The sequence below is a fragment of the Maylandia zebra genome, linkage group LG9 (genome assembly GCF_041146795.1).
Source record: "Maylandia zebra isolate NMK-2024a linkage group LG9, Mzebra_GT3a, whole genome shotgun sequence".
Lineage (NCBI taxonomy): Eukaryota > Metazoa > Chordata > Actinopteri > Cichliformes > Cichlidae > Maylandia > Maylandia zebra.
Window position 1 is genome coordinate 23,731,306 of NC_135175.1, and position 19,999 is coordinate 23,751,304.

At 41.2% G+C, this 19,999-nt stretch overlaps 1 protein-coding gene across 1 annotated transcript in view; it reads left to right on the forward strand.

Annotated features, from left to right (window-relative positions):
• malrd1 (MAM and LDL receptor class A domain containing 1) overlaps nucleotides 1-16,360 on the forward strand; it is a 64,229-nt gene extending 47,869 nt beyond the window's left edge. The window contains exons 21-32 of the mRNA XM_076888580.1: nucleotides 13-141; nucleotides 249-410; nucleotides 2,668-2,825; nucleotides 5,375-5,576; nucleotides 6,118-6,396; nucleotides 9,089-9,214; nucleotides 10,911-10,977; nucleotides 13,460-13,551; nucleotides 13,648-13,744; nucleotides 13,848-13,908; nucleotides 15,056-15,151; nucleotides 15,257-16,360. Coding sequence (XP_076744695.1) covers nucleotides 13-141; nucleotides 249-410; nucleotides 2,668-2,825; nucleotides 5,375-5,576; nucleotides 6,118-6,396; nucleotides 9,089-9,214; nucleotides 10,911-10,977; nucleotides 13,460-13,551; nucleotides 13,648-13,744; nucleotides 13,848-13,908; nucleotides 15,056-15,151; nucleotides 15,257-15,355 — 1,568 coding nt within the window. The 3' untranslated portion in view covers nucleotides 15,356-16,360. The remainder of the gene's footprint in view (nucleotides 1-12; nucleotides 142-248; nucleotides 411-2,667; nucleotides 2,826-5,374; nucleotides 5,577-6,117; nucleotides 6,397-9,088; nucleotides 9,215-10,910; nucleotides 10,978-13,459; nucleotides 13,552-13,647; nucleotides 13,745-13,847; nucleotides 13,909-15,055; nucleotides 15,152-15,256) is intronic.
• The last annotated feature ends 3,639 nt before the right edge of the window (nucleotides 16,361-19,999 follow it).

Here is a 19,999-nt window from a genome sequence, read left to right on the forward strand (position 1 = left end):
TGTGTGTTTTAGCCACTGTGGAGGCCGTTGAATGTCCTGCGCCCACAGATTTTGTGTGTCGCAGCGGCCACTGCATTGAGTCCCACCTGGTGTGCGACGGCAAGGCCGACTGTGCTGATGAATCGGACGAAGCTGACTGCGGTGAGTAGAAATGATAAATAGGTCCCTTCTTGGAGAGCAGAAGGACAACTTTGAAACAGGACTGCAAACTCTTTCCTTTCATCTTTCAATTTCTTTCTTTCTGGCAGACAAAATAATTAGCTCGCCAGGTGCTTGTAGCTTCAACATGGAGGGAGACCAGTGGAAAGAGAGATGCCAACTTTCTCAAGACCCTGATGATGACTTTGATTGGAGGATTGGTTCCAGTACTGAGACACCAGGGGCTGGACCTATCACCGACCACAGCCAAGGTCTGCAGCTGCTCTCTGCTAAAATCTTACCAAAAATATGACCATACACAACAAGAAAAATGTGCTTTTACTTCTGCTTTCCTTTTCTCAAAGTAAGTCGAAGGTTTTTATAATGGCTTTTTGGGTGGTTGGCTGCAATAAGGTCTGAAATTAGCACAATGTGTTGCTTTACGGCATAAAATACATAGAAGTACTCCACTAATGTATTTTTAAGTTCTTTTATGTAACCCACAGAAGGCGCTCGCTAACCAACTACACAAAAGTTGTTCCATTTATGCGTCGAGGTTCATAAAAGTAGAATTTTTGAGCATCATCTTACTGAACAAATAATGTATCATAAACTGATTTTCCCTGAACTTATTTCCTTTAATTATCCAAAAAGTCTATAGAAAAGCCCACCGAGGGGTAGTTTTATTCTGTTTTCCTCATGTTTGGCTTTGTCTGAAAAAATCCTCCATCCTTGTGTCACTTACATGATACCCAGAATTACAATATGAGAATCTTCGGATCGGATGCTTCTGCCAGCCTCCTAGTTTGTTCCTGTTAATAACACTGGCAGAAAAAACAAACAATTTCTCAAAATTAGGAGCAGACAACATCTGCATTCTCCTGACACCCTCCATGTTTTCAGCTCTCTGGCAGCGCCTTTGTAATTACAACTTGACAGCTGGAAAATAGGACTGTGTGACACCGACATGAAGGCAGGGTTAAAAATACTTCCTGATCAATATCAGTCTGAGTCAAACTGAGCTTAACAGCATTCCTGCTTATCATATGAAGCAAAGCTGCTTCAAATATTGTTTTTTAAACTGATTAATTGAAAGGTAACGACACTTTGGCAACAATTACCCACATTTATGCGAAGCAATGTTAATCAAAATTTCCGTAAGACTTCAAGGCATCAATAACTCACCAGCTGAAAATACATTTGTTGACTACACCTGCTCGACTGCTTATTAATGCAAATATCTAATCAGCCAATCACATTTCAGCAACTCAGTGCATTTATGTATTCAGGCATCTACTATTAATATTAACTTGTGTACTGATATGCTGTTACCCAGGGATTAAATCAGTTATTGCTGTATGTGAGCAAGTTTAAATATGAGTAAACTGGTAAATATACACTTTAGCATCTCTCCAAGATTAAACTGGAACTCTCCCCTCTCCTCCATCCCCTTGTGCACAGATGTGCATGAGTGCACGTCCACAGATCTGTCTGCTACAGCACAGTTAGCAGCTATTGTTTCTGAAGACATGAGCAACATAAAATTGTACCAATTGCTCACTCCTGTCTCAGGCTGTGTAAGGGGTAGAGAAAATGAGCGAGTGGCTTCTCCAAGCACGCCCTTTTTATTTAAGGCCTTGAATGATGACGGACCAGTTTGAAATGAGGACGACAAGCAGCATGAGTGGAGCGCACGGGTGAAAACTGTTAAGGAGAAAGTAAGGAGGTAAAGAAACACACACAGCAGCAGCTATTTTGTCCCTGCATGCCACATGAGAGCCATAATGCTGAGGACAAAGCAGCATTTTTCATGGGTGACAGTGCACTCAATGAACCAGCTGTTGTCTTCTGAGTTGCAGCTGTAACTCCACCTTGTACTGGCTGTCACTAGGTTGCTATTCCTGATCAGTCATTTGAGGTTATTGATCGGAAGGATGAATGATGGGCTGGATGGACTCGTGATCTTACAGCTTAAAAACACATGGACAAAGGCATGACTCTGCAAATATCCTGTCGTTATAGGATCAGGTAATGGAGCACATGCGTGTACACGTTCTTGGAAAACGAGCTCTGCCTGGATAGATGCACAGACTTTGTTTTGACTTTTATGATTTGATTCACCGCAGCGGAATCTGTGTTGTGGGTGTGAGCAGGTTTTTTTGTGCACTGTGGATTGTGATGGCCTTAAATCCCCCTTAACTCATGTGGAAAACTCCCACTTTGTTCTGGCACCGCACACATGCTGTCTCATCTCCAAGCCTAGCCGAGCTGAAGAAGCTCTCTGCAGCTTTTGGCTGCAGGATACATTTAACGACAGCCTTCCTCCGTCTAAATATCGTGCATATTTGAACCAGCAGAATAAGGTTATTGGATTTCTTTCCTGCAGCAAAGCTGAAATTTGATGGTTGAGCTAGGTTTGGCTGTGGCTTTTCCTTTGCCGTTTCAGCTTCATCGTTCATCGCACTGAGATATTACTCATGCCTTACATAAATGTTCTGCAATTGTAAAGTACTGCGTTTATCTCCAAAGGTGGTGGAGGGAACTTCCTGTATATAAACTCAGCCATTCAGCACGAGGGCGATGTTGCCAAGGTGACAACCAGGAGTCCGTTTCCTGCCAGCATCGGCCTGTGTCACCTGCGCTTCTGGTTCTTCATGCATGGTTCTGATAGGATGGGAACATTGAAGGTGACCTCATCTCAGACAAATTTCTCTTCTGTTTCCTGCTTTTGGGCATCAGGCTTTTTTTTTTTTTTTAACTGTCACCTGCTAAGAAATGATCCAAAATGAAGGCTTAATTTGGATTTGTCAGAGATTTCTTTCCTCTTTTACTCAGCTTATCAACATATTTTGCTCTGCTTACTGTCAGTCACCTGATACCCAAAGGAGGGAATGAACGTCTTTCTTCCTGCAAATAATCCATCAAAGCATGTCAGGTTACAAACGTCATTATCATATCAGTCTTTTCATGTCTTTTTAGGTCTCTTTGTTAAATGGGTTAATTTCAAAACAACAAACAATAAGCATTTGCTAAAAGCTCTACTTAGACAGGAAGTGTACTCCATGCGTAGCCACAGATGAGGCGCTTACAAGAAATCTACATGAATTATAAACAAAACTACTCAAAAACTCACAGCTCTAAATTATGCATAAATTACTGTATTGCTAATCAAAAACAACTATTAAACCTTCAGAGTTTCCACTTTTGAAATAAGCCATCAGAAAGTATTGTAAGGAAGGATATTCTACGGTACTTTAATTGAGTTTTTCCATTTCGTGCTTCTTTTTGCTTCTGTTCCACTACACCTCTGATATTGAAAAGTGTATTTTTAAATTGAAACTCAACTAAACAAAGGAATACTCTCCCATAAAAGTCTGTTTTAAGAGACGATACAAAGGAGGTCAGTGATTCAGCTGACCTGATTTACTCAAGCAGACTGTTGGAGAAGCCTTGACTGAACATGCTTTGTATGTTTTAGTTTTCAGCCAGACCTCTGGAGCACAAAACAGACCACTGCCTGAGGACCTTAAAGTGCAGTGTGTGTATAAGAGATCAGAGATGTAGCTGGAAAAGAGGCCATTCAGGTCTTTGTACTAATCAATAAAATCTTAAAATACATTTTAAAAAATGATGAGATGGTGTTTTTAGTTTTGGATCAGTTTGGCAGCCAAGTTTTGTAAGTGTACAAAGACAAAGGTCTCTCCATCTTTACAAGTTAATGTAAAATTAAGGTATGTTCAATAAAGCTAACAGTAAAGTGCCTTAAACCTGTCTTTTTTATTGACAAGCAGGTAGCAACTGCTTTGGTTTTGTATATGTGTGTGTAGCTGTGTTCCAAGTTGTTAGTTAGTTGTTTAATAAAACAATTTTAAAATTATGCTACAATCTAGAGTAATTTAACGATGATTAAGCAGCATGTGACTTTGTAGTCAAGGTGCTACCCTATGAGAGTGAGTGTCCTCAGTTTCTCAGCCAGATCCATCACTCACTTATTTCATTTCATTTAAAATTTTAAAGAATAAGAAGAAATAAAGGAAAATAACATAAGATGACAGTAGCCAAATAACTCAGATTAAAGTTTCAAATCAGAACCTCATAAATAAGTTAGGCTCCAGCCACACAGTCCTAAAGTTAGTGACCGATTGGCGACCCCCTGGAAACCAGCAATCGCTAGGGGAGAAGGTTGTATTTCCTGACCGGTTGGCAATTGGTTGTCCGATGCTGGTCTCAGTTGTCATGTGAAACTGGTCACAAAAAATGGCCTGTATTTGGAGTGCTCCAATGGAAACCTCCTCTCAGTTGCTTTGGTTGCTAGCAGTGTGTGAAGATTATCTGTAGTTTGTTAACAGAAAAGCACTACTTTTACTCGGAGAGCCAACATTTTCCAGCTTATGCCACACTTTTCACTACAGCTCCATAGTTAGTTTGTGAGTGTTTGCAGACAAGTCTGAAAACAACCAGCAACCACAGCAATCTGCCAACAACCACTTGTTAAATGATAGGAGAATATGCATTTAACCTAACAACCATTTTGTATTATTGTTGGGTCTTACCTCACAATATAAAACTGCTGTTGTGATTTGGCGCTATGTAAATAAAATTGAATTGAACCAGAGGATGTTTCAATTCCATTTTCAAGAGGATGGCCTATGACTGGAGCCTAAGCTGGCTGCAGTGAGAGAAGTACAAATAATCTGGAGTTTTTTGATGCAGCACACTTTTTGAGACCAATTTTACCTGGCAACAGCTAGCAACCTCCAGCAATCACTTGCCAACCAGTTGGGGAATACAGTTTTTTCCCTTGTGACCAGAGGTTTTTAGAGGTTTGCAGACTGGTCTTAAGACCTGCATGACTGAGGCCCTCAGTAACATCACAGTGGCTACAGACATCTTTTATGTACATGTTGCACGTAAATGCATAAAGTATGACACACGGAAACACTGAAGCTTTATAGCGCTTCTATTACTAGTACTCCAATTGTTTATGTTTTTCTACACTGCATTTCTACTGGTTTTATTTAAGCAAAGAATGCACATACTTCTATTGCACGTAACGGTGATGTGTAAACACCCTGTCACCACTGAAGGAAAAATGTTTAAAGACTGAAAAAGAAACTTTTTTTATGTTGTTTGTTTGATTATAATAAATTTTGTATGGTGATGATACATGTTCTCACTCAAACATATTGTTACACATCAAATGGAAATGTCACTTTGTGCCACCTGACCTCACCAGGTCTTTACTATTGGACCCAGTGGTACCCGTCTGTTGATGTGGGCAGCCACTGGAAACCATGGCAGACAGTGGACATACGCTAATGTCATCGTGTCCAGCACGGTACCCTTCAGAGTGACCTTTGAGGCCCAGGTGGGTGGAGACATGTGGACAGACATCGCCCTGGATGACATTTCCTACACTGCAGAGTGTATAGTTGGAGGTAAAGACCTGAAAGTTTTTCGCCTTCTTTGCCCTTCTATTTAGTTTTTCCTTATTTCCTATCCTTCTAGCACCCTTCTCATTTTTCATTTCATTTCCTCCAGTTTTCACATTCTCCCATTTCCCAATTTTTCCCTGTCCTCCAACATCTATGCTCGTCTCCTCAGTTTCCATATAAATAGTGTGAACCCTCGGGGAAAGTGTAGTGAGTTAATGGAGCCTGTTGCCCTGTAGGTCCATATGAATTCAATGCAGAGAATGGGTCAATGCCAAGGGACAGCATGGAGGGCAATGGGGAGGAAAAGCAATTACATTTATATTGTGTTGTTTCCTCACCCTCACCATTCTGTCCTCCCACCACCCCAAACTGTTTCTTTCACTGGCTTTCTGACGAAGCCTCTGTGGTCTCAAAAAAAAACATTAACATACTTTCAAAAACAATCCTGGGATTTATCAATGGGGGATTTTTACTGTATTTGACTGAAAATCAAGTTTATTTAACCCTTTTGCATGCATCTCTCCACTGTGATTTTCCACCTCAGAACCTGTGACTCCTCAGCCACTGACTTGTGGTGTGAACCAGTTTCAGTGTGCATACTCCTTCCAGTGTATCCCAGAGAGCTGGTTGTGTGACACGGAGCCCGACTGTGCTGATAAGTCTGATGAAGAGCATTGTCCCACTGTTGTACCCGGAACTCTTCCTCCTCAGGTCCTTTGTCCTCTTGGTTATTTTCAGTGTTCAGATCATAACTGCCTCCCGTCCATAATGCGCTGCGATGGAGTCGTTGACTGTCCCACAGGAGAGGATGAATACAGCTGCCGTAAGTTAGCACCTCTTCATTTTTCACTGAGGATGAATGGCTGGAAAACTGAAGTGCACTTCTAGCAAAAAAGGAAATAATTGGCAGTTTGACCCATATTTAGACAAGATCCCATGAATTCATGTTTAATAAGTAACAGATGAGATGAAAACCTCTCGCAAATTCCCCTAAACATGTTTCTGATAGAGCTTAATAGTTCAAAAAATCACACGTGTTTACCAAAAACAACTTGTGGACAATCCACAAACCTCACTGCTTTCACTGGAACTACTGTCCACTGAATAAATAGTCCCTTTAAACTGTAATGACAATGACTGTTTTCTCAGTTTCATCATCCAGTGTCATCATCCAATGTAACATCTTTGAGATTTTTAAAAACAGGTACAATATAAAAAGTGTTGGGATAAAATCTTAATGTCTAAAGCAAACGGCAAAAAATGCAATGGGGTCACAGTATATATAGTAAAGCTGTTTCCACATAAAATGATAAGCCATTAAACCTCAGATTTATAAGAGGTTATCACATTTTCCATTAAATTTCCATCTTAGTGTCGTGGGTAGCACCTTGATGCAGTGGTTAGTCCTGTCAGCTTTGTGGCTTTGTGTTTGAACCATCTTGGGCTCTTCCTGTGTTTAGTTTGCCTACGTGGGTTTTCTTTGGGTCCTCTGGTTTCCTCCAAGAGTCTAAAGCAATATGTCTCATTTGCAGCATGCTCCACTTCAAAAGCTGAAAAAGTCCCCCCCCCCCTCCAGCTTTATCTACAGTACTGTGCAAAATTCTTCAGCCACCCCTCATTTCTTATATGTATATATATGGGAAATGGTCAGAAATTTATTGAAATATCTGCAAACATACATGGAAATGCAAAATATAGGACAAAAATATAGTTTGTAAGAGTCTAACAAGCTTAAAGTCAGTATTTTGTATGACCACCTTTATTCTACCTAACAGGCTGACCTCTCTCAGACAAGATTTCTTGTAGTTTCTTTAAGTAATCTTCAGGAATAGTTCTCCAGACTTCTTGAAATAGACTTAAAGCTCTTCTTTATAAGTTCCTGCCTTTTGTCCTGTTCTCCATCAAGATGACCTCACACTGCTTCATTAACGTTGAGGTCTGTTCTGGGGAGGCCAATCCATGACCAATACTGTTCCACTGTGTGTTTTTTCACCCAGGTGTGCTTTTACTGCATTAGCTGTGCATTTGGAGTCATTGTCCTGCTGAAAAATGAACCTGTTGCTAATCAGACATGTGGGATCAAATATCTGTGCTAACTTTCTGCCTTTATGAGCTCTTAGTTTTGACAAGATCCTCAAGACCACTGACTGAAGTGCAGCCCTAAACCATGATAGAGATACCTTCTTCTGACCTCCTCCTTATATGTTGACAATTATTTAAATCAGGAAGTTCAGTGATGCTGATTTTCAGTCCAGTTCTTGTGTAATTTGGCATACCTCAGCTTTTTTCCCCACTTCACTTCCTTAAAAATGGTTAGGAAAAAAAGTTAGAAAAACTCAATTTTGGGGCGATCGTGGCTCAAGAGTTGGGAGTTCGCCTTGTAATCGGAAGGTTGCCGGTTCGAGCCCCGGCTTGGACAGTCTCGGTCGTCGTGTCCTTGGGCAAGACACTTCACCCGTTGCCTACTGGTGGTGGTCAGAGGGCCCGGTGGCGCCAGTGTCCGGCAGCCTCGCCTCTGTCAGTGCGCCCCAGGGTGGCTGTGGCTACATTGTAGCTTGCCACCACCAGTGTGTGAATGTGTGCATGAATGGGTGGATGACTGGATATGTAAAGCGGTTTGGGGTCCTTAGGGACTAGTAAAGCGCTATATAAATACAGGCCATTTACCATTTACCAAAATGTGTGAAAAAGCAGCTAATGTCCATAAAAAATGTAAAGACCTTTAGAAAGCTTACAAGATTATTGCTCTAGACCACTTTAAAAATGAAAAGTCTGACTTCTTTGAAGATAAATGTAAAGAAATGAGGGGTGACTGATGAGGGGTGCTCATGTGGTTACAGGTCATAAGTGTAGATGTGAGCTATAGATATTATGTTCTACCAAAGGTAAAGGTTTACTGGTGCTATACTTAGTTCTTACTTAAACAGAGCAGGTTATAGTGGGTACTGCATACAGATTAAAGACCCTGTTTAATCATTTTTTATTTAGTTTTTAGCACCATAGGTTGAATTTCAGACACCTCATCTGCACTGGGGTAAACGCAGTAATCGAAGATGTATAACAGGATGTGTGAGTGAGGATCACTGTGGGTACTATGAAGGCCTGTTGAGTTGCTGGTGTGGTCTCAGTGTGGTCTCAGTCCATGCTTTTAAATCCCAACACTCTCAGTGAACTACTTGATTATTTTAGTGTGTGTTACGTTTATATGGGCCTTGGTTAGTGTTTGTTGTGTTAAAATATGTTCCTTTGATAAAGTGAATTTGACTGTGTATTTGATTGACAGCATTAGTTGTACGGAGCCTGTCGATACAGTTTATATCTAAGAAGAAATGAAAGTTTTGGGAGTTAGAAGCTGGACTTTTTGAATATTTGTGCAATTGCTTGTAGAATATCTCCTTAAAATGCTTTAAAAAGGCAGTGAGCAGTGCACTTCTCCTACTATAATTACGATACACTCATTATAGTCTGTGAATTTAACACTCACCCTCTTCATATTTCCTCATTTTTTCCACCAGCTTGGCTCCAGTGTAAGCTGGGAGAACTGGTGTGTGAAAGTTCGTCTAGCTGTATCCCATTTCAGAGCCGTTGTGACCATTTTGTCGACTGCCTGCCATTCCACTCAGATGAATCCAGCTGCCATGGTAACACGCTTTTATTACCTTACCCTTTTTTGCCATTAACTGTAGCCCTGTTGTATGATTTCCTGACATGTCGCAGGTTGCACTTACTCTAAAGTGTCATTTCTACCACCTCTGTGTCACGTCTGTCTGTGCATTTAGCTGTGATCAAATGTCTCTACTTTCATTAGTCACTTCATGCTTTAATTTAGCTTCTTTTAAAGCTTTGATGTCAATCACTGTGACATTTACTTCCAATGTGCTGTTACATCTCAATTTGCTTTGATTTGAATGACACGTCTTTTCTTTGTATCCATTTACGAAAAAGTAATCTTTTAAAGTATTTTCACATTTAATTTAGCACATACCTTTGCCTTTTTTCTCTATATATTGCCCTCTCATGAGTCAGTTTTCCCTTAAGTGCTTCCAGTACTTCACTCATATTTGCCCATTTCGAGGGACTCTCAGGACATTTTCAGGTCTGGCTGTTTAGTCTTCAAAGCACACCTTACGGTGTTAATGCAAGCTGCCAAAATGTGATCCATTAAAACCTCTGCTTTCCTGCATCTTTGAGAAATAAGCCCAAACCTCCCATTCCGCCTGCATTTGCTGCCAAGCCAAAGTCACTTTATCAAGGGCTGAGCAGCACTTCAGGGTTTCATAATGGTATTTCCAGCATGATGATTATTTAAAAGGCAACCCTAATAACCCTCATCCAACCTATGGAGGCAGGAGCAGTCATCATCAGATAGATTAGGTGGGCGAGGGGAAAAAAGCATGCTAAAGTAAATGGTCTGTATTTGTACAGCGCTTTACTAGTCCCTAAGGACCCCAAAGCGCTTTACACACCCAGTCATCCACCCATTCACACACTGGTGATGGCAAGTTACATTGTAGCCACAGCCACCCAGGGGCGCACTGACAGAGGCGAGGCTGCCGGACACTGGCACCACCGGACTCCTCTTTCACCATGGACATCGGTACAGATGAGAATCAGTCCTTCAGCTATTACTCAGAGACCAAACGGCTATTTTAAGTCAAAAATTCCTCAGTGTTCAACACAAAAGACATTTCTTCCAAAACAGTTTTACTGTAATGTTCAGACACAACTAAGGGAAGACACTGGCCACATTAATGACGTGCACTGTGGTGGAAAGCAAATTGAAAAGACTGGAGTATTTTAGATATGCCAGCACAGTCTTGGCTCAACACCAGACGTGAAGTTGGTGCTTCCTTCAGATAAAAATCATGTGGGCAACTTTATTTATCACAGCCACAAGAAGAAGAAGAAAGATGGCACTTAGGGATCACTCTCTTTCTCTGATGCACCTTGAAAAGACCTCATAAAAACTCTAAGATGTTTGGAGTGACCTACCTTGAATAACTGACACATGAACTAAAAGCAAATGATTGTCTGACATTTACTAGTAAATAAAAGCCATCGGTGTCTTTATTTTTGAAAACATACTCACTTTAAGTGGCTGGAATGCATGGTCTCTTAACTTCTCATGCTCTCTGCAGAGGTTAATGGATGACACTCAACAGTACCCCCCCCCCCCAACATATTTGACTGATTTCATCTGCTGAACAGCCACATGTCTGTTTCCTGTCAGATGAGGAGAGAGATGGTGGCTACTGACAGAGTACAGGGAAGATTTGAGTATCCTGCCTTCTTCGTACAACGTGTGGTGATGCTGCATTTTCCTTTCTTCATTTGCAGAATGTCCTCCGATGTATTGCATGTATCACGGCTCATGCCATGTGATGACACAGGGGCCTGTTTGCATGTAAGCTGAACTTCACCCAGACACACACACACAAACATGCATCTATAAGCAGACTAATACACAAACTCAGTCACATTCATTAAGATGCACAAAAGAAAGATAAGTATCTTGTCTGTTCTTCCCACTCCCCCTCTCATCCTTTATCTGTCTGTGAGCTCTAAAACATGGAAATCCCATCAGTCTTGTTGCTTTCCTTGGAAAAGACACGCTCCGTGAAGCATGTGGGAATCTGCTTATCCCCTGCAGATTAAGCAGGATGGTTCTTCCTTCATTTAACCGCAGCATAGTGTTTCCTGGGAATCTCTGAAAGGTTCTCCTGGTCAATATTTAATCATGGTCACCACTAAGAATAGCTATAGCAGGTAGACCCCCAAAAAGCCATGCATCAGATTAACCTGCCAGCATAATACAGCCGTCTACCTTTCAAAAACACATTCAAGACAGACACTCTGTTGGAGGTTTTTTTTTTATTAAGCCCGTGAATCTAGCTGTCTGCATCAGCAGCTTGGAATGTCTCCAATGAGATTTTTCATTATAAAAGAAAGAATGCAATTATAAGACTTGGTGCTGGATCTGCTAACATCATTATGCACCAGTGAAGCCTTTCTGGGAGATTCACATTTCCCCCATTCTCTTTTCACCAAAGGTTAAATTCTCCAACACATGAATGTGAATCATGCAGCGGGGTGGATACACCTTCCCTAAAGTCACATGACTAACTGCACGCCATGTCAACAACCCAATAAATCTCACGTTATTAGAAAAGCAACACCTTCAATTGAAATTAAATTCCTGCATGATATGAATTTGTGATGGAAATCTCTTGTTAAGACAAAACTGAGAAACTGGATTAATCCAAATTTTGGTTTTCAACAACTTCACTTCCTTTTAAACCATTTTTACAGGAAGCTGGAACTGCTGCACAAGAGCTGCACACTTTGAATGCTAAGTAGCCCATACTGGCTTGTCTGCTTTTTATCTAACTTGCAAAGATGAACGCACGTCTTGTCGTGCACATCCTGACAAAAAGCGAGCTGCTAATGTCGGTTTGTAGGCTCGGCGACACGTACAGAATATAAATGTACCCGCAGGTATCAGTCCAGACAGGTTAGATGCTGGTGTGGTCTTTGCTTTTCAGTACTGCTAACAAGCTGTCTGCCCATGACATGTGGGCACTACCGCAAATTTGTTTACTTTGTGTCCAATTTCACTGACAGAGCTCAGCTGCTGTCAATCAAGTGCACCCACACGCCTGCCCAGCGAGCAAAAAGGAGAAGGGAGCATTTCATCTGTTTCTCCAGACACCTCTTCTTCCTTTTCCTTCCTGCTTTATGTCAAAAGATTTTTTTGTTAATGCTTTTTGTCTCAGAAATGCTGCCTCATTCCCTCATTTAGTCCTCCTGTGTTTGATTCCCCTTTCCTATTCATGGCCCCGTCCAACATTCCTCAGTGCAGCGCCACCACCACCACCGCCTCCTCTCATTATGTAAGAGGACCTTACCGCCGTCATTCACACTGCAGTGTGGTATGGACTTCCTGAAGCTGTTCCAGCATTGATAACAGCCCTGCTGTAGCAGAACTCATGGCCAGCACCTCTGGCTCAGTATTTGCCTCACGTTCCTCCACTCTGCTGAGCAGGATCCACCAGGGAACCAGGCCAGGAGCAGCCCACTGCCACGGCTAGACAGTCGCACAATATGCACGCTGACCCCCTCTGAATGATAATGACTCAGTCTGGCTTTGCTGAGAGCTGTGTGTTTCGAATTAGAAGGTCAATGTTGCTCTGAAATCAAGCTGATACTGAACAGATGTTGACTTGGAGCAGAGTCTTAGATTTGAAAAAGAGGAACTTACTTTCTTTCCAGATGCAGCTCCACAGACCGGCCAAACAATTCACAATTAGCCTGTGTTTCCATGCTTGATGTCCAGCAGATAAACCTTGCACTTTTTGTCAAGATGGAAAAGACGCGTATGTTCAATAAGCTTAATAGAAACTGTCAGGATTATACTTCTTTTGTTTTAGTATTTGATTTTATGTAGCTTCAAAGTCTTATCCTGTTCTTACCAAAGGTTTGATCTATGTCTATTTAATTAAGTGTTATATGTATATGTGCATGTGCAGTTCATTAGTAATGGATGACAGTGCCACTAGTTGCTTCATTAAAGACAAGAAATATAAAGACATATACAGGTATGCAGTGGTTCTTAAAGTGTAGCTCAGGGCCTCCAACCCAAAATCTGATTATAAAACATGTTGTTGTGCTGGATTATTAAAAGAAAAGAGCATGATGGAGATCATAAAACAAGCATATTGTGTTCATTTATTCCTCTTATCTTTGGGCCAGTAGAGACTCACATTTGGGAAGCACATTTGAGTCAGACTCCTCATCATGTGATCACAAAACGGTGCTACATAAAACAAGACACATGGTTTCAGCATCCGTGTCTCATCTTTCGTTTGTTTTTCCTTGCGTGGTCACAGCTGTCAGCCGGGATGGACAGGAAACCGTTGCCATGTCAGAGAGAAACCATCCCTCTCCACGTCTTCCCCGAAACCAGAGGACACGCAGATGGGTAATAAAGAAGCCCACCTCTTCTCTCACCTCTATTAAAATGACTCGCCTGAGTGTAATTACTGCATCCTTACTTACCCCGTTAATGTCACTGCAGTTCCTGTGTACGTTGGCATCGGCATCGGGCTGCTGCTGCTCGTACTCGGAGTCGCTGTGTGTGTTCTGGCTCTGTACAAGAGAAAGTGCCACTTAATGTGAGTTGGAGCTGCATTCGTTCTGCTGTTTCACTGCTGATCCTTCGTGTAACGATTATGTTCATGATAAATGTGTTGATGAGTTTGTCTGCCGGCTCCACAGAAAGCCCAACCTGACGGACTACGGGGTGATGGATAACCCAAATTTTGACTGGAAAGCAGAGGTCAGCAGACAGAAATGTCCAATCAGTCATGTTTTGAGTAACATTAAGTTTCTCAGCCACACAAATCAAATATTTCTACCATTGTTCTCACATTTGTTCAATAAGTGGATTTAATTTTAGAAGAAGTCAGAAGGTGCTCGCCAGAAGCCTTTCTGCAAAATTAGATTTTTGATTTAGGATCATTGATTTTGCAGTTTGTGTGTCACTATGAGTTTGTATTTCTCCGAGTGTTGTATGTACACACTATAGTGCCTATACAGCAGGTAGACACAATAACCGAACTATATAATCTGATCAAATGCAACAGCACAAGCTGCGATGCCAAAAATATCCAATTTAATCAAGATCACATGATGAAAGGCTTTAGAAACTGCTTCTTCACTGGCTTGCATTACCTTACACGGGCGCTCATATTATTGTCCGCCCACTGTGTGTTTTGTTTCCTGCAATTTTGATCTCTGCTATTATTCCTGCTATTAATGAGAAAGAGCCAAGCGTAGGACATGATGCAAGCACAGCTCTTCCATTTGGATAATGGAATGAGAGACACACACAAACACACTTTGTTCTTAGCTACACGGGCGTGTCACTGAGTAATACAAGTCAGAGTGATGTTTCATTGCTCTGATGACTCTGGATTAAAACTTTGCTCTGTGCATGTGGCATGTTTGTAAGAGTTATAATTCATAAACACATAAACACAAATGAATGTGTGATCACAAACCTTTCATGTACAGTTTCGTCATCATTTTATGAGCCATTTTTCATCTTCATGTACACGAGAAAAGAATTTATGTCGATGAATTCTAATCAGTACATTATTAAAGTGCATGTTGAAAACACACAAGCACAGCACACAAAATGTGTTTAACTACACTCATTTTTCTTACTGGCAATTTTAAGTAGAGCGTTGTAGCGCCAAACCAGTATATCCATGACAGATCCGCTTCAGCACTTACACAGCAGTGGAAACAGTCGGTGATTATTCCACCTCTGCAAGACGATGAAATATTTTATGGAGGTTAAAGTTGTAATTATGTACACATAACAAGGCAATTTGATTTTAATTGCGCTTGCATTTCATGCACTCTCGCACATTAAGCCTCATCTCATTTTAAACCCATGTACATGATTTTCGTTACCTCAGGATGAAAGAGCGGGCGGCTGTCCCAGTGTGAACCCCAGGAGGATTGATGGTCACGGGCTTTCCATCAGTGTCTACCCGTGGAGGAAGGAGGTAGAGGTATGGTGTCTGTACACAGCCTTTTGGCATTCACTCTAATTTCCTGTGCAGAAATCAGCACACAGGAAATGATATGTCTTTTTTTGTGCGTATTCATACATACAGGGTCTGAACTGGAAAGATGCCAAGCTGTCCTTCTCCAACCCCATGTACCCTTACCCCCCTAATCATAATGAGGCTGACAGCAAAACTTCTGATGCATAAAAACAACGGACATCACATTTATTTTTTTTAAAGATATTTTTTGGGGTAAATGCCAACTAAGAGCATTGCAACAAAACCATCGAGATGCAGAAAACATGGAGACTGAATTGTGAATTGTGCGTACACACTCTTGAGGAGTTCGTCTTGACCCACTGCACTCAAGTCCAGAGTGGGGGAGAGGATGCAAACGCGGTGACATGGATATATTTCACGATACCAGCTCGACTTCATGTGATACTTACATGTTTAAATAAAGGTTTAAAGCCCACAGAATAATTGATTGTTCAATCTAAGACATGCACATAAATATGACTAAACAGCACTGCGTATTTATCCACAGGAGTTCTGCTCTACAGACACCAAACTCTCTTGGTGAGACTTCAATGAGAAGATCAATAAGACTTGCATATTGGCCCAATTAAAATAGCGGATAATGCCGGAGGCTTAACCTGACTTTAATGGTTAGCATATCTGCTGCTTATCTGCTTAGTATAAAACTCAGGTTATTTCATTCATCATCCTTTGCTTATCCAGGCTTCAACCATCCGGTAATTCTGTGTTGTGGGATGGCTGGAGACTATCCCAGCTGTCACAGAGCCAAAGGCATGACACCCTGGATAATCCATTTTAACTGGCCTAACACGGAGAGACAGACAACCATTCCCACAGACAATTTATAATTGCCAATCAACCCCCGTTTAGATTGTGACACAAAGCTGGTGTACCTGGAAAGCAGCAGGCATCCAGCCTGAATTCGAACCCAGGACCTTCTGCTGGGAGTCAACAGTGCCCCCCCAGCCCTTTTCAAAAGTATTCCCTATAAGAGACAACACTGTAGATGTAGGAGGTAACCATCAGTTGATATGTTTTGGCACTGAGTTGAGCTGTTGTCAGCTGATTTCAGGGGTTGTGGAATGAGGTTAACCTAACACTGTGTTAGATATATATTTTTTAATCTGTACAAAAGCCAAACTGTAAAAAAAAACAAAAAAAACCCTACATTTAAAAGGTAACTGCTACGTGTCTTTTATCCTGTTTTCCTCTCCTCATCCCCAACGAATTGCAGCAGATGGCTTTCCCTTGTCTGAGCCTGGTTATGCTGGGAGGTTTGTTCCTGTTTAAAGGGAGTTCTTCTTTCCCACTGTCGCCAAGTGCTTCCCCAAAGGGAGTCGTTTGAATATTGGGTTTCTGTGTTATTGTAGGGTCTTTACCTTACAATAGAAAGCAACTATTGTGACTCGGTACTATTATAAAGAAACATAATTGAAATTTAACCGACCACAGCTTTGTCTTTCCTGCAAAGATATGAGTAGTCATGATCCTCTCCCCAAAATCGTGGCAAGAAAGTAGATAACTTCAGTCATTGTCATGTTAATCTATTCCATTAAAAAGTCTCAAGTATGCAGAGACAGTTAAAAATATTCTTTTTTTAAATTGCTGTAACTCTAAGTCTTAGAACGGGTTGTGAATGGTGATTAAAGTTTTTTTTTTTTTCATGTTGGCAAAAGCAGAACACATCCAGTTGACTGAATTAAAATGCTCTGCTGAACAACAGCCTCCAACAGGCTGGAGTCCCGAGTTCATTACTGATCTTTTTAAATCCTCACAAGTGCAAATAAAATAGTTTGGCCCTGCTTTATTTGCTAATTAAAATCCATTGCAAGTTGTCGTTCTCTGGCTGCTGTGTGTGTGGTGTGAAGTGAATCTCTAACTCTCTGCATTAACCAACACAGGACAGCTGGATCATAGATATCCGGTCCAGTTATAAATCTGATGAGAGCTCAGGTTTGCTTTCTTTACGTGTGCCATCATAAATAGTCTTGTCGTATTTGACAGTCATCACTTTGATTTACAAGATCAGGACATGTACAGCGAGCATGCTGAAGAAAGCATGTAGGCAGCTTGCTGTTAAACATGCGGTTACCCTAGCTTAGCGCACTTCCGGGTAACAGATTGTTTAATCTAACGTATGGGCATGACTGTAGGAGAGCTTGTCTTTTCAAAAATACTAATAATATAAATGTCAGTGACTTTCTTTAATACCCTCTCATTTATATTTTCATGACTACAGACTTAATAGGCTGACAAAATACTTGTTTTTTTCAAGGTTTTATTTTTTAAAGTTTGCATTTTGTAATTTTCTTATGGCAGCTTTTATGAGGAATTTGAGCGATGATGTACATACCTCTAAAGCCAGTGCAGTTGTCAGGTATATGTGTTGGTAACCACAGCCAGAGTACTCTGAGCCTTTGCACTCAGTCTAAGCCCATCAAAACAAACTCCCACCCCTTCGTACTGGTTCAAATTATGAGTCTTTCATTTTTAGACTTTATATGACCGCAGTCTCCATTGTCGTTACTGTTTAGTCTTGTTCTCCATCAGCGCAGAGTCTTAGCTGAGTCTGTAGGTGGCTTCTGGATCAGAGATTTATCAGAGGGCCACAGGATCAATTTCATTCTGTGACCTGCTCCTCTATTTTTATTGTTTGTGCCGTCGCTTTAGACGGCTCACTGCCTTTACTATAGCACACTCTTCTGCCCTTCAGAGCCAAAGAAGCACAACAGGGGTTTGGTCCCCAGTGACTACAGGCTGTTATGTCATGCCGATGCAGAATTTATTTACTCATTGTATTACTTACTAATTTAAAACAGCAAAAGAAAAGAAAAGCTAAACATACTGGCTATTTCTTTCAAAATTTTAATCTCTAACTAAAAAGCATTTGTTTAGAAAGGCCAACAGATATTGATCCCTGACTTAATGAAGCAGCAGTCAGTCTAACTACCAGACTGAGACTAAATAGTAGAAATGATAAAAGATTTAAACATATTGTGAATGCTATGAGACGTTTAGGCATGCCGACAGAAATTATGCCACAGGAATGTAAAATTTCTTTATATAAAAAATTGAAATTGACTAAAGACACGTATAAGTGGAAACTAGTTTAAGAGATGGCAAATAGATAATTTGATATCCCTGATTGTACTCTGTGATTTGTGAATGCGACTGAACTCTTGACCAAAAATGATTTCAGAAACTGCATGTAAAAAGCAAGAGCTCCTGAAATTTTTGATATTAGTAAACAAAAAAATCACATATTTTTGCATATTGAACCTTTACCTTTGTGTCATGGTCCTGGGCCATGTGGGCCCAGTATTCTTAGTTTCTTGTATTTTTGTATTTCGTTCCTTATTTAGGTCATGTTTCCTGAGTTGTCCTGTTATGTTGTTCCTTATTTGACTTCCCCTTGTGACTTTTATCCCCTGTGTGCCCCTCTATGTATCTGTGAGCCCTCATCTCCCCTCGTGTTTCATTCCATGTTTCCCCAGCCCACTATGCCCGTGCTCTCTCTCTCCTCCTGTTTGCACCTCTGTGTACTTCCTGTTTTACTTTGACAGTCTCCCGTCAGTGTTGTTTACTCCTGCCATGTCTTGTTATGTTTATCTGTGTCAGCTGTGTTCCCACCCTCCGTGTTTCCATGCCTGGTCTGTTGTCTTCCAAGCCATAGCCTCACCATCGTTTGTTCCCAGTTCAGGTTTCTGTTTAGCCACGTTATCCCTGCTGTATTTGTACACCTTGTTTTCAGCCATATTAAAGGCTCGCCTTCTGTTAAAGCTCACTCCCGTCTGCTCACTCGTGTACGCACCTGGGTCCATTACACGCATTCTCCACTCGGTCCGTCACAGCGGACTGTGACACCTTTGCATTAAATTTCAGATTTCAATATATTGTACTGTGTACAGAAATAATAAATCCAGTCCATGAACACAGCCTGTCCAAGTGAGGCTAACGGAGGATATCGAGTGACAGCTAGCCTGCAAAAAATAGCTATGGGTTGCCTTTGCTAGAAACTAAAACCAGTTTAACCTTTTTTTCTTTTCCTTTTTTTTTTTTTTTTTTTGCCTGTCCCGTTTGGCTCTTTTGCCATCAGAATTATTGTCTAAAGGCGAAGAAAGATGCCCAACGGATTTACTTTACCAAATGGACAATCCCAGCCTTGCTGTAATGGTCTATTTGATTCACCTTTTATTCTTTATTTTATTTTATTTTCGTTTGCTAGGGACAGACTTGACTGGGGAAAAGAAAGGGGAGAAAGAAAAACAGTGGGGAAGAGGCACAAGGGCAAAAAACAAAAACCAACAAAATAAGCAAACAAAAAATACATACCGTATATCAATCATCTGGATCACCTGTTGAGAAAGAAAAAAGAGAAAACAAGCAGAAGAAAAAAAAGAGCAACATAATAAACAACATCACGATGATATATGGGAATATAACAGTAAATACTAAATATTAAACATTATTGTGCAGCACGTAAGATCAACAGCACACTGTGTGCTTTGAGGTAGGAGCCAAAAAGGGTGTAGTTTGTGTGTGTGAGCACCCGTGTGTACACCTGTGAGCATGGACGCGCTTGTATTTAAAAAGTTCCTTCATGTAATGATCTGCTAGAGGGTGTGGGGGGCCACAGCCCCGTCCTCCAGGGCATGAAGCAGGTATGGAGGAGATCAAGACTCCAGACATCCAGAGGCCCCCAGAACACAAGAGACCAAGGAAGACCAACAGAGGGGCAGCCGCACCACTGTCCCAGAAAGAGCTGAGGAGAGTCCCAGATGAGGGGTCACTCAGCAGCCGTGGAGCAGAAGC